The sequence below is a fragment of the Natator depressus genome, chromosome 8 (genome assembly GCF_965152275.1).
Source record: "Natator depressus isolate rNatDep1 chromosome 8, rNatDep2.hap1, whole genome shotgun sequence".
NCBI classification, from domain to species: Eukaryota; Metazoa; Chordata; order Testudines; family Cheloniidae; genus Natator; species Natator depressus.
In genome coordinates this window covers 51,061,660-51,076,856 of record NC_134241.1, presented here as the reverse complement: position 1 = coordinate 51,076,856, position 15,197 = coordinate 51,061,660, and the positions used below count along the sequence as shown (strand labels likewise).

The 15,197-nt window shown below is 37.8% G+C and overlaps 2 protein-coding genes across 13 annotated transcripts in view; one reads left to right on the top strand and one right to left on the bottom strand.

Annotated features, from left to right (window-relative positions):
- Positions 1 to 15,197, bottom strand: part of RALGPS2 (Ral GEF with PH domain and SH3 binding motif 2) — a 264,748-nt gene that overhangs the window by 86,914 nt on the left and 162,637 nt on the right. The window lies entirely within an intron of this gene.
- The window catches only part of ANGPTL1 (angiopoietin like 1), a 38,011-nt gene that overhangs the window by 4,124 nt on the left and 18,690 nt on the right, over positions 1 to 15,197 (top strand). For all 6 annotated transcript variants that reach the window (XM_074961024.1, XM_074961020.1, XM_074961018.1 and 3 more), the window contains one exon: positions 10,974 to 11,826. In XM_074961024.1, coding sequence (XP_074817125.1) covers positions 11,004 to 11,826 — 823 coding nt within the window. In that variant the 5' untranslated portion in view covers positions 10,974 to 11,003. The remainder of the gene's footprint in view (positions 1 to 10,973; positions 11,827 to 15,197) is intronic.

Here is a 15,197-nt window from a genome sequence, read left to right as displayed (position 1 = left end):
AAGAGGAATTTTGAAACAAAAATAATTAAAGGTGAATTGAAATGCTTTGTTCTGCATTTCCTTTTAAAATTGAGTCTGAGAAATGTAATGGTATTCTAACTCAAGCTCTATTCACAGTACCTGAATTTTTCTGCTAAAATGCTCAACAATATAACATACAGTGCAAGACCCCTGTGTGGCTCGAAAGCTTGTCTCTCTCACCAACAAAAGATGGTCCAATAAAAGATATTACCTCACCCACAATATGATAGCTAATATTGAGACAAATAACATTTTATTTGCTTGTCTGCAGACTCAGTAAGACACTACTGCACTAGTTTACACTCAGTACATTTTCTTCACAGTTGTAAGGGTTCAAAAATTTTTTTTTAAAAAATCATAGTAAATACTCTACAGACTGTGACAGGAACACCAGAAAAGTGCCAGGTGAGTATACCACTGACTTCCAGCACTACCTGGCCTCTTGTTTGAGATCTTTAATCTCTGGCAGGATACCTGGGCACAGTGAAACATTACAAATAAATGCATTTTAAATCAGAGGTGTTTGCAATCTCTTACTCTTCGCTTACTTGTCAAGACCTGAGTTCAAGCCCTTGGAGTTCTATATTTCCCTTAGAGTTGCAGGCATTTCTAGACCTGGATATGAAATTCATATCATTGATCTGCTTAAAAAGTCTATTTTTTTCCTATAACAGTTAATGACACCACATAAATTCTTCAATCTAGGACTGACTAGTACAAAAACCCTTTCATTTTATATCTTATTTTTAAAACGTATTTGTCATTTTTAGGTCATATTTTATTATCAATTTTGGATTTTTAAAGTTTTTAAAACACAGATGTTTGAAAACATTTCAGTTTATCTTTAAATAAAACCATCTGATCTGTTTATTCAAGCAAGAGATGAAGGCTACTTAGGAACATAACGTAAGAATGCCCATACTGCAACAGACAAATGGTCCACCTAAGCCCAGTATCCTGTCTTGTGACAGTGGCCACTGCCAGATGTTTCAGAGGGAATGAACAGAACAGGGCAACTATTGAGTAATCCTAAGCCTCTGACTGCCAGATGCTGGGACTGGACCACAGGGGATGAGACACCCCTTACATGGGTACTTATGGGTATTGAATTGCTTGGGGTGTTTAATGGTAGAACATTCTCCAAGCAGTGCCTGTTAGAACGAATGTGCATCCCCTCCTAACCCTCTTCTCACCATTTCCAAATGATCTGAGGGTGAAGTTATATAATGGGGCGCTGCACCCACTACTGCTTCAGTTCCTTCCACCACTAAGCCAGCAGAACCACAACAGGACTCTGAGAAGAAGTATGAATATGCATAGTCATCTTGCAGAACTCAAGTTACGAATAAATAACCTTCATTTCTTTAAGCAGCTCTGCATATTTCTACTAATTTGTAGTTTGACAAGTAGTGCTGAAAGCTCAGGAGGTGGGACCAGAGAACCAATTAAATAATAACTGAGGCAACGCTCTGCCAAATTTGGCGTCACCTTTCAAAGCTACATTGACAGCACGAATGTATGTACTGATTTCCAAGGAGCAAGCCTGCAAATTTCTCCAATAGGAGCATGTTTAACACAAACAAGAAATGCTGCTACAGCTCTAGTAGAATGAGACCCTACAACAACAGGCACAGGAATTGCTGCTAACTTGTAACATTCAATGATGCATTGTTTAACCCATCTGGAAATAGTCTGATCAGATATCAGAGTGGTAGCCGTGTTAGTCTGATCAGAGTGACCCATATGATTCTTGACAGAAGAAACAAAAACAAAAACAATCTGGATGATTTCCTAAAACTCTTAGTTCTATTTAAATATTATGCAAGAACCCTTCTAGAATCTAAAGCAGGTAACACAGATTCCCCTTTATTAGCAGATGTATTTGGGAAAAATACTGGTAAATTAGTTTTTTGATTAATATGAAATCATTTTCAGTAAAAATGTGGGATCAGGTCTAAGAACCACCTTAACTTTATGAAAAATCATAAATGGCTAGTCAATCATTAGGCTGGCAATTTGCTCACCCTTCTGGCTGATGAATAATGAAAAGTTTTAATAGATAAATAAACGAATGAATACTCAACTAAGGGTTCAAAAAGGGATTTCATGTTAGATAACCCTTTCATAAACCATTTACCTATACTATGCATAAAAAGCAATCTACAAAAATATGGTTAAGCTGAGATAGCTGCCAGGTGAACTTTTAAAGAACAACTGGATAACTCTTCAGATTTTAAGTCCATTAAATACTCCAAAATACAGGGAATGAAAGCTGGACTAGAGACTCATATTTCCCTGCATCCAAACAACAAATCTAGACTGCTTTAAAAAGTAACACTTGCTAGCAGACACTTTTCTAGAACTGAGCAGTACGTTCTGCATCAATGAAGAACGGGGCTGTTCAAGATTAGTCAAAGTCTGATAGCCAAATTAAGAGGCTGAGGATCCAAGAGCTTGGCTACACTTACATTTTATAGCACTCTAACTTGCTAGCTTAGGGTTGTGAAGAATCACAACCCCCCCCCCCACCCACCCACCCCCCAGCACAGCATGTCAGAGCGCTTTAAAGCACCAGTGTAAAGAGGCTCCAAGCGCTCGGAGCTAATCCCCTTGTGGAGATGGATTACCAGGAGTACTGGGAGAGCTCTCCCAGCACTCGCTCAAGACCATACTCGCACTTCAAAGAGCTGTCGCGGGAGTGCTCCCGCAGCAGCACTTTGAAGTTTCCAGTGTAGCAATGACCCAAATAAAGGAACTGGCCTTGTTGCTGAAACAAGAGATCTGGAGACAGAGTGCATGCAAACCCTGTCTGACAGCCGAAGCACATCACTGCTGGCTTGGTCAAGCTGGACCAATCAGCATAATTCATGCTGCCCTGACCTGACAAATCATCCTTGCTGCTTTCTGAATTAATGGAAAGGGGCAGGGGAAAGTACAGAGAAGGCCACATCCCCTAATGCAGAAAGCAGACATGTGAGGTGGAATGACTGTCCCTTCCTGCCTTTATACAGAGGAGAGAACAGTTTTGGCTGAACCTTGTAGCAAGCTGGTCTACGTAGGGGCAACACCATCTGGAGAAAATGTCTTGCACTATTTGGACCTTTAGGGACCACTTGTGCATCTGAAAACTGTCCCTGCTGAGACTATCTACCACCACATTGCCCTACCTTGCTAAATACTGTGTTTCCTCAGATGTGTTGCATCTTGTGCATCTGAAAACTGTCCCTGCTGAGACTATCTACCACCACATTGCCCTACCTTGCTAAATACTGTGTTTCCTCAGATGTGTTGCTACGAGAGTAAGGCACTTAGTAAAGATTCTTGGCACTGTGGACAGGCCAAAGAGGAGGACTTATTGGAAATACCATTGTGCTACTATGAAATGAAGATATTTTTGATAACTGTTGGACAGAAATATGAAAATATACAGCCTTTAAATTGAGAGTTGAGAACCAATCCATAAATTGCAAGTGAGGATATAACGGAGGCTGAGTTAACATAATAAGTCAAAAATTCTAAATGTGTCTGTTCAATTTTCTTAAATCTAAAATTGGATGGAAACACCCCCCTTTCTTCTCTACCGGGAAGTACCTTGCATAAAAACCCTGACCCTAGAAATGTTTGGGTATCTTCTTGACAGTTCCTATCAGGAGCAATTTTTGTACTTCCAAAAGTAGAATAGCCCTGTGAGTAGGTTCCCTGAAAAGGGTAGGAGAAGGGGGTAATTTTTCTGAACTGAATGACACAGCCCTTCTCTATAATTTCTAGGACCCACTTGTCCTATGCAATAAAAGTCTCCATTTGTTGATGAACTGAAATAGCCTGTCTCCAAATAAAGGAAAGGATAGATGCTTGCTCATTGGTCCATGACTCTCAATCCTCACATCAAAACCAACGCCTGGCATTCAATGAAGACAGAGAAGAGGGAGCAGGTTGTTTCATCGTACGTCTGGATCTTCAGACCTCTTTTTTATGCTGACTCTGGGATGAAGATGTAGCTTGCTGATAGTATTGCTGACATCTGTGACTTCAGGCAAAATAAGAATGAAGGTAAAACGGTCTGATAGCAAAAAGAAGGCATAGAAGGATTCCTTCTAACATAGGAATAAAGACCCAGAGACTGTGCAGTGGATCTAGTTTCCTTCAATTTTTCCAACAGTTCAGTTGTTTTGTTGAGGAAAAGACCATCTCCTTCAAAGGGGAGATCTTCCACTTTAATTCTTGTGTTCGCAGCAAGGGAAGAAGAATGCAGCCAAGCATGTGCCTCAAGGTAACTGCGGATGCCAATGCTCCGGCGGAAGAGTGCAAAGCATCAAACAGAGCCCTGAGACCATGCTTTGCCACATTGTCCTGCTGTGAAAATAGCATTCATGTGCCTTCTTTTATCGTCTTGGACAAACACAGCCATCTTTTCTCATGGACAGAACCAATAATGGGTCATCACCGCCTGATAACTAGCCATCCTAATACTGAGAGAAGATACAGGAAAACAAATCTCCCCAAGTGCATCAATCTTCTCTCTCTGTCAGCGGGAGTGGAGTGGGCTTGGCTGGACCTAAGCCTCTTAATTGGCAGCAGCCACCACCAGCATGTTAAGCACAGGATGTGTATGGAACTAAGAAAACCCCTCATGGGATATCTGATACACTTCGTCCACTTTTTTGGAAAGAGGATGGCAAAAAGCAGGTGGTGTTCAAACAGTCTTAGCAGGCTGTGAAGGACCAACCAGAATTGATAGTGACGGCCTATTTCTTGAGGTAGCCCCAAGAATGTTGAATACCGTATGGGAGGTTTCCTCCACAGACACCAAAAGCGGGCTTAATGTGGATACCATCTGATCCATCAGGTCATAGAACTGTAAAATGAGTTCAGAGGGGAAGAGGCAGAAGCCACACCCACATGTTCATCAGGTGATAAATTGAGGTCAAAGTCAGTATCCATTTGTTCTTGTTCAAAAAGAGGAGCTCTCTCAACGTCCTCTTCAGATAGTGTATTAGGAACAACTTTCTGAGATGCAGACAGTCCCAGTGCAATAGGATCCAGAGATTCCTGAGCTATCGGATCCTTATCAGATGAAACTTGGTCTCCCAATCCATAAGAAGAATGATTCAAAAATTCCTTTGGTGGAACACAATAGGGCTGTGGAGTCCAGGACTGCCAGTCTCTACAACAGGAAACATACCTTTAGGAGGAGCAACAAAGGAGTCGGGGAACCCTTGCTGAGTAAATATGAACTGGGATGAATCAGATCTCTTAATTCTTCCTCTAAATAAGGATCCAATTTTGGATCCACTGTGGACTGCACCAGCTACAGCGTCAGACCTGGAACATGAAGAAAAATAAAAGGTGAGAAAAAGATATTCCTTGATGACTCTGTAGGAGTCTCAGGATGCGGCAGCATAGATGGATTAAGAGGAAAAACTAAATCCCCTCTACTCTTCTCTTCATGAGAAATGGAAACAGATCGCGGAGCTGATGAAACCTGTCTCTTCCTTATCAACTGCCCCTCAGTCAGATCAGAGAAATATTCAGACATGTAATGGTGCCACCACAGTAAAAGACCTCTTTGGATCAGAGGATGGTCCCTGAACAGGAGCGGAGGACAGTGCCAATCCCATAAACCTGGAGAGTACCAGATCTGGAGAAATACTAAGCTCCACATCTCTGGTCTTCAAAGCTAAACCCAGAACCAACTCGGATTTCAGAGTTAGAACCGCAAAGGCCACGGAGTCAGATGGATCCTATAAGGCTGATGTATCGAGTCTGACACTGCTAACAGTGGCTGTCTTCTCCGTCACATTCTTCCGTGGAATCACTACAGTTGGAGCCGATGACATGGCCCGAAGATCCTTAGCAGACAGATGGTCTATTTCCACCAACAGTGCCTTTGAAGCCTTGACAACTTTAACAGGAGGATCCAGAGCCAGAACCAATGAAGATCAGAATGACCTGAAACCTTTAGGAAGCTTAGTCTTGCTAGAGGAAGCCACAGAAGCAGAAACTGGCCTCAGGACTTTGGATTGAACAATCATTCAAAACAAGGTTTAGCAGCTAGAACTTGCTTAAGTAGAAGCACCTGCAGTTCACTGTGCCTCTCTGGATGTGAAAGTCCTGCAAATGAACACCCAGAAGAAAGGCCTTCGCCCAGACACGTCAGGCACCTAAAGTGGTCATCCTACACCAGGAAGACAGCTGTGTATGAAGCACATCTCTTAAACCCCTGGTTTCTTGTTTGGTTCCACCATTAGACAGAAGAAAGCCTACCAACCATACTAAACTGCTTACACTTATCATTATACTTAAACTAAACTACACATTAACAACAACTAAAAACTACCAAAAGCACTATCAATAAATAAAATTCCCAGACCCAAACAGATTAAACAGTTCACTTCTGTCTGGTGCAGAAGTTGGAAAGAACTGAGAAGACAGAGGGTACAGCGTCCTCTGATATAGCCTCATCCTCAGAATGTTCAGAAAGGCTGAGGGGAGCGGTAAGGAGGGGGCGCACATGCACTCTAACGGGCACTGCTTGGAAAAGGTTCTACCATTTGGCGAGTGAATATGCAAAGCCACATGAAGAACAACTCTTTTTTACAACCTTATTAGGAACCCCAGCTGTGTTGGTCATCAACATCTGTGTTCAACTGCTGAATACCACACACATAGGGGAGCCAAAGTTTTCACAGTTGGAAGCTTCTGTGACAGCACACAAGTTAACAACGAAGTCTGTGTCTCAGAAGGAACTCATCTTTGAAATGTCTATAGGCACATCTTAGTTTCAGATCAGCTAAAGGCTGAAATATTTGTTTATTTTGGAATTCTAAGACACAGTTTGAGCAACTGTTGTTTTGGTTATTCTATTTTAGACCATTTAATTCCTCTTATGGTCAGATAGAATGTCTATGGCCCCAATTCTAAAAACACTTAGGTATGTTTGTAACTTTACTCATATGATGATTAATGTATGTGTGTTTACAGGATAGAGACCTATATATGTAATTAGTTCATTAAAAGAATGTACGAAAGTGGACTACAGCAGAATATTTGAATGGACTAGGTGCTCTATTACAGTACATTTGCTTTTAAGAAATTATATTACTTGTATTTCAGAGAAAAAACTACAGCATACCAATTTTATTTTCATTTTTTCAATAATTTTAAAACGGTTACTTAGGTTGTGTCTTTGTGACAGTTATCGTGTGTTCCATAATATTCATATTTTAAAAAATATTTACAAGACTATTTTTGAAATGTCTATGTGAAAACAAAGGACCAGAACACTGTTTTTTATCAAGTTCATATTTTTAAGGTCTTCTTCACCCCAGTTATAAAAAATCATTTTAAAAGGGAGTTAGGAGAGCCAGGTTAGGATTACAAATTTAGTTTGATTAGTTCAATTGGTCCAGGGTTTGTTGAGAAGTACAGTATATTACAGAAAATGACTGTCCTCTCATATTTTTACCATGATTCACCTGAAAGTTTACCTCGAACTTCCAACTCTAAGCATTGCACAATTGGCTAAATACATTACACATGTGGGGGAGGGGATTACCTTCATATAGATTAGACTACACAGACGAGTGATTTAGTGTAGCATAATAACGCCTATCTTTGACTTTTTGTCCTTTCCACTAGGACTATCCCATAACTTGTCCTGAAATACAGCAACAAAAATCGTTGCTGTTGTCTACTGACTTCACAGTGTACCTTTAGCAGTTATTTATATATTTAACAAAACATCCACACAAGTTCTGCTTCTGGAAAAAGTATTTAAAATCGTATATTTTCCCTCTAAATGTTTTGTTATTGAAAATCATTTGTTACTGTGTACAAATTGTGAAATATGCAGAAATATAAACATTTTCATTATTTCAATTAATGTTAATTACAATTGTCTTAACAGTGGCAATTTGTTTGAAACACAACATTTAGCTCCGGCAGTCTAGTAATCCAATTAAAAAGAAAAGAGACTAGAAATATATGCCATAATACTTTCTTGCTGGTTAAAACAGAAGAACCGTGTAAATATTGAACATTCTGGTTAAACACTGAAGGTCCTGATTGTTAAATCAATATAAAAATGTGAAATTTGCAAAATCAATTACTCACAAATTAGGAAATGCCAGAATTAAGATGACTAATGGCAACCTGAATTCTGACACCTTGTTCAAATATATTGTGACCTTTTAATTATATGACCACATATTATATTTTCCTGCATAAGTCATCAACAGTTTTTGAAACCAGGACCTTCAGATACAGAGCACAGATCTCTACAACTTAAGCCAAAAGAGTAACTGACAGCAGAAATAGACATCCTGTATATGGACCAGATCATAGAGGGGAACCTGACAATTTACCAGTAGTTTACACAACTATTTACTAGACAGCAACAGAATGTTGGGAATCAAGATTCCTGGGTTTAATTCTGGGCTGTGGGTGGGACATGTGGTCTAATGACTAGAGTAGTGGTTACGAACAGGACAACCAAAGATTTGGCATTTTTACTTTGAAATGAAGTGTGTTTAAGTGAATGATATTTCGGTCTGTCAGCTTAGAGATCTGGTTTCTCTTTCCACAATTACCAGAAGTGATTTTGTGCAACATCTCATTTACCACCCCAATCTGTAAAATCAGGTAGAGTGGAGGAAGTTATACTTGTCTGTCTTGTCCCTTCCCTACTAAAACAGGAATATCAAGAATTTTGTACATTTTGCCATCCTAATACCAGTGAGTTACATAGGTAAGACAAGAACTTGTGGCCACCTGAATCCAAGCCCAGTACACCTTCCTTTAGGCTAAAGGCCTTTTTTTTTTTTTTTTTTTTTTAAATAGGTGAGGAGTCTCTGCCTCTCTTTCTCTCTCTCTGGACTTTGCCAGTCCTGTTGTGGGTGCGGAACAGCTGTTTCCATTTAGGGATTGCCCAGTGAAAATGGGGATGAGTGGGGTATACAGTGTATCAAGAGTTACCCACCCCTGTACCATAGGGTCTCACCAATTTCCCTCCTGAAGGGGAGAATTGTGTCTGGGCTGATACTTTTGCACAAAGCATTTGTGCAAAAGTGGCAAGTGCAGCATGAAACCAATGAACTTCTATTGTTTTATTCTGTTGCTCTTGATAAGCCACACAGAGACCATTGTGCAATATCATGTACAATCTGCTAATATTAGGCTGAGGAGGAGGAGAAAGATTAATGTCAGCTCTACCCATAGCTGAGACAAGAGGGAACACAGAGAGAGAGAGAAAAATCTCCCTGACAAAAGTGAATCAACTCCAAAGCCACCACCTTTCCACAAGTCAATTAGCCAAAGATAATGATAAAAAATAGTTAATTTATTCTGGGTTTGAATACCACTTACTATTTTATAACCTCAAATACCAAAAAAAAAAAAAAAAAAGAAATAGGAAAATGTTATCAATAGTCCTCAGATTTTTCAATGCTTTCTTAATTCCCTCCATAACAATTTAAGCAAACACATTATTTTAATGTGTCATATGTTTAAAAGAGTGTAACGTAGTTATAGCTGATAAAGCATGTTTGACATTTTTACAGATTGGGGGTTGCTTGTTTACAAGTTATCTGGAATAATGGCAAACTCATCATAAAGATGTCAGGGAAAAGGACAGCTTATTAAAGACTTTTAAAAAAATGACTGGTAATAAAAATCCCTTAAAACTCTTTAGGACACTAAAAGCATGCATAACTTTAACAAATATTCCTATTGCTTCTTCACTTCTACCAGAATGCAGTCTATTCACCAGCTTGTGTGTTTTGTGAAAGGTAAATATTTACCTACTGAAGAAAATATAATTTGAAGTACAGAACAATTTGTGGGAAGTGGTTTCCCCCCCTTTTATCACACTTCATACAACCACGATTTGTAGTTTTGCGGTGTGTTTGTTTTACTATACCTCAGAGTAGAAATCAAACTTTTAGGAGAAAAAGTCCCAAAAGGCAAACATGCTTTGCTAATGAACTGTTTCAGCAGAATTGTCATTAAAATGATGGTCTTGTCCACAAGGTGCAGTAATGTGCACAAGAGGGGTGTGAATTCTTAAGTGAACCAACATGTTGCACACTAACTGGCCCATGTAGACCCTGCTGGCAGGCACTCAACATTCCCTAGTGTATAGTGGTCAATATTAAACATCAAATGATCCCAGACACTAAATTCTAAATATTTAGTTTCACGAAAACAAAGATCATCACTTACTTGTTTTCATTCATATATGAAAAAAGATAATCACATTTTCATCAGGTCAGGGCATATGATCTCACAGCTAACCTTACCATTACCTTTTCTTACAAACCAAATTTACTTGAATACATTTTTTTAAAAGTAAAATTATGACAACCATGTTAGGGAGATCTCCAAAGCCACTAGTTGTAAATCTAGCTGTAGACATAACTATAAAAATATGTAGAACTAAGGCCAATATTATGCAAATTACAAAAATCGTTTCAACCTCAGATTTTCTGGAAAGCCCAAATCAGGGTTTGTTTATTTTTTTGGCTACAAAAGTATTTTACAATATTTCCCTTTTTATTTTAATATTTATAAACATATGTAGCCAGGCTTATGATCAAAGAACTACTGTGTTATCTGAATACATTGGAGCTTGTTTTCTGAAAATGTATTCATTCAAATTAAAGCTAAAATATGTCTACTGCTTGAAATCTTTCAGGTCTTGATGCTTCACCAAAGAAAGGAGGCAAGTTGTTCAATGCAGTGTAATTCTAAATAAATAAGTAATTTTGTGAAAATTAAATTTAACATGGTAAGAAAATCTCAGTTTGGCCAGCATCTACGGCAGATAAGTCTCAATTGCATTTGTGTCATAAGTAAAAATTAGTGCTCTTCCATGATATGTTGCTTGATATAAAGTAAGGCCTTAAAACTGGATTCTGATTAATTATTAACTTGCTTTCTATTTATCCAATGATTAGTCTTCTGAAAGCCATCACATTCATCTCAAAATGAAGATCTCTACATGGACTTTGGGTGTGCTATTATTCCTACTACTGTCTACAGGACACTGCACAGAAAAGTCTAAACTCAGTAAATTATCGAAGAGGCACCCTCGTTCAACAGATGGTGGAGAGGAAGGAAAAAAATGTGGTTATACTTTCTTGGTTCCTGAACAAAAAATTACAGGGCCAATTTGTGTAAACACCAAAGGACTAGGAGCAGATAACAGAAAAGATGAAATCACAAGGATGGACATAGAGAACCTGAAGGAAGTATTGTCCAAGCAGAAACGCGAGATTGATATCTTGCAGCTTGTGGTGGATGTGGATGGAAATATTGTGAATGAGGTAAAACTGCTGAGAAAAGAAAGTCGCAACATGAACTCCCGAGTCACTCAGCTCTACATGCAGCTCTTGCATGAGATAATCCGAAAGCGCGATAATTCACTTGAGCTTTCCCAACTGGAAAATAAAATCCTCAATGTTACAACAGAAATGTTGAAAATGGCAACACGATACAGGGAGCTTGAAATAAAATATGCAGCACTAACAGATCTTGTAAATAATCAGTCTGTGATTATCTCTTTATTGGAAGAGCAGTGCTTGCAGATACTGTCACGACAGGACACCGACGGATCTCCTCCTCTTGTTCAGGTGGTGCCACAGCACATTCCTAACAGCCAGCACTATACTCCCAGCCTTTTGGGAGGTAATGAGATACAGAGGGACCCAAGTTATCCTAGAGACAGAGACATAAGGCCACCACCTGATCCAGCTACTTCTCCTACAAAAAGTCCTTTCAGGATACCACCGCTAACTTTAATCAATGAAGGTGAGTTGATTAACATTATGTCCAAAATAAAGAGAATGTCATGTAAACAAATAGGCAACCCACTTACAATGCTTACTTACAACTAGAGTGGAATGAATAATTCAAAATGAATAATTTATTCAGCAAATTCAGCCTCTTCTGATGATAAATAGGTTGACAGCAGCTGTAGATTTTCTCAAATTTATTTGTCAAATAATTTCTATGACTAATTCTTGACCTGTAGATAACATGAGAACTTTGCTGCAAGTATTTAATATTTGAAATTCAAGCTGTGTAGGTAAGTCTCACTGATTACAGGTTGTAGAGAACTACTTTTACTTCCAGACTGGATGAGCATAACTTGGAAACAAAATTTGATTTCTGCAAACATTGTCTGATATTTTACTTATTACTTTTTCTATGAACATTATTGTCCCACAAGTTACATTAGAATTTTGTGAACAGCAAAGAAAAGAGATAAACTTCCCGGTAGTAAATGCAGCTAGCAATGTTTGCTGTACTCACCAGTTCTACTTACACTCACTATGCATTATCGCACTGTTGTGTTTCCAGCCTTAATGAATTCTTAACACTCGGCAGATTTTGACTTTATGATAACAGGACAATCTGATGTCACAATGATCCTCTAAACAACTTTTTATTCTTTAGGCTGAGAATTTCAAAGGAGCCTAGGATAGTAAGACAACCAACTCCCACAAAAATTGAAGTTAGGTGCCTAACTCATTTAAGCTCTTTTAAAAATCTCAACTATAGATATTTAAAATGAAAAAACATTTTTTCCAGCAAGGGAAAGATAATATTGCATTTGTTTCCTTTATGAAAATATCATGAACGCGCATTGAGGAAATTCACTAAATGTTTTCAGTTCACGGTCCTACTTCACCCAATTATATAGATTCACAAAGTATTAAAAACAAAACCAGTGACAATGAAAGAAAAATGCATTTAATCTGGGGGTTACTGGAACTCCATCATGATTTCTAAAGGTCTTATTAATAGGGTAGATTTGATTTAAATCAAATCTAATCATGATTTAAATCACTAGTCAGGAAGATTCGATTTAATCATGGTTTTCTACATAAAAGTGCCTTCTTGTCGGTTGTTATAACCTTAATACATATTCTTCACAAATCAAGAGATAGATGTAGGTTTCATTTTTAGAAGGTACACACTATACATTTTTAAACAGTGATTTATTTTGAAAACTTTTCAGATTAGTTTTACAGCTATATCAGAAAATGAATGACTGTTTGGTTATTTCATTTACCAAAGGTAATTGAAGCAGATATTTATGAAGTCATTGGGAGGTGAACTATCTCCAATTCAACAGGTTAATCATTAATATTTGGAGGATTTTCTTGCCACGCTATATTAGGAGGAGAACATCACCAGACAGACAGTTAAATTGTTTTATTTATCTAAAACAACAACGTTAAGTATTCTGGATTTTCTTCTTCAACAGCAAACATATAATATTTTAACAAAACAAGCATATGTCCCTTGCTTCTCACATTTATCTCCAGACTTCTTCTCCTTGTCCAGATCTATTCTGCTCCCAATAATCTTCTATTCATTGAACTTTTTAAAACTTTGCTCTTTTAGAGAGAGGTAAGGGATTGACTCTGTGTACTCAAATTTGCAGAGGGGCAATAGGGTTGAGGTCTTAGTTCTCACCTCTATATATAATTTATTTAAAAAGATTTTTGCTGTTAACAAGCAAGTTACCTCTGGAGAGACAAATCCACAGTTTGAGAACTGCAAAACTAAGCGCCCCTAATGGTATCTTCTAGACTGAGCACTGAGTCCCACTGGGTAGATAGAAAGATTAACCTAAATAATCTATACAGAAGCCTGTGGAACCCCATAAGATTGGGTTCCTAATCCATGAACGATTGGAACTCATTTACAAAACTTTTCTTAAACATTACATGAACATATTGTCTCATACTATAGAATTAGAATTTATAACCCCTATTCTATGATGAGATACCTTTGAGCTATAATGTATCTATCTTTAGATAGGCTTGGTCCTTAAAAATCCAATTTAAATAAAAAAAATCATTGATTTTTATCCAGCCTGGTTATTAAAAAAAACTTCATAGAATTATTTCCAACTGCATCACAAACTGTCATAAGTTATTCTGCTCAATCCTGAAAGTTTGGATTATCTTTTTTTTTAATCCATGCTTTCCAAGTAACCGTCTTTTTTCTTGCCTTTTATGAGCTTATATAGCAAAAATGCTCTGAACTGGGTTTTAGACTCAGCTGGATATTCAACTGTGTTCCTGAGGGTGAACACACACATTTATTGTGGCTATTCAACATACACTACAACCAACCTGCTGTTGATAAAAAGAGGGACTATATAGCTTGGGATTTGGGGAAAAGTTAGCCCACACAGTACAACTGAAATGCCAGATGTCATGAGAATTTAGATCACCTGTAAGTGGCAGAAAGGAAACAGAACTAATATAAAAAAAGCTATGTTAATGGCTAGTCAGACAGCAACAGCAGAAGTCTCTTAAAAAAACCAAAACCAACTTTTAAACAAAACTACATGGGGATTTATTGTTTCCCCAGATACTCATTCTCTCAGTTTTATAATTATAAACAGATAGGTATGTACATATGAGGAAAAGCAACAGCACAAACAAATGTTTTCTGTAAAACGTTTATCAAAAAGTCTCCTCTCTCCTCTACACATTTCTGGAAACTAAGTTAAAGGAATCTCAGTCAATTTATTCTAACATTAATGGGTTCATTTGCTGTGTGTTTTCTTTAAATACTGAGGTCTGTGAATTTTAAGAATGTGCATCCTGTACAGAGGTGGGAGAAAAAGGATTAAGTAGTTCCAAAGCTGGTAAAATGTAGATAATTAAAAGTTAAAATAAAAACCAGTATACAATAAATTACAAAGCTATTCCTAGTTCTCTCTCTGTTTCCTGTAATTAAGGTACCAACGTGTGATAAAGCAGTGCAGAAGAGAAAAGGGCTGTAAAATAATAGGAAAAGTGAAAAACAACAAGAGGGGGATGTTAGTGTAGAAGATTATGCAGAAAATTTACAAATGGAGACTGCCAAATAAGACTAACAAAACCCAATAAGGTTGTCCTCATCAGATAAATGTTGTTAAAATGAAGAAAAGATTGTATAATGAAAGGTAAAACTGTCTTCTGGATATGTTATAGCATATTTTTCTCTCATTATATTTGAAACAACTGTTCTTCTCAAGTACTAATGAGTCACAGTCAAGCTACAACTGCAGGAAATAGTTTACATAAAACAGGTATTAGTATCTTTAATTGTGGGTCGGAAGGAAAATACATAGCACACTTGGAAAACTACTTTTTACACTGAGGTAAAAATATTAG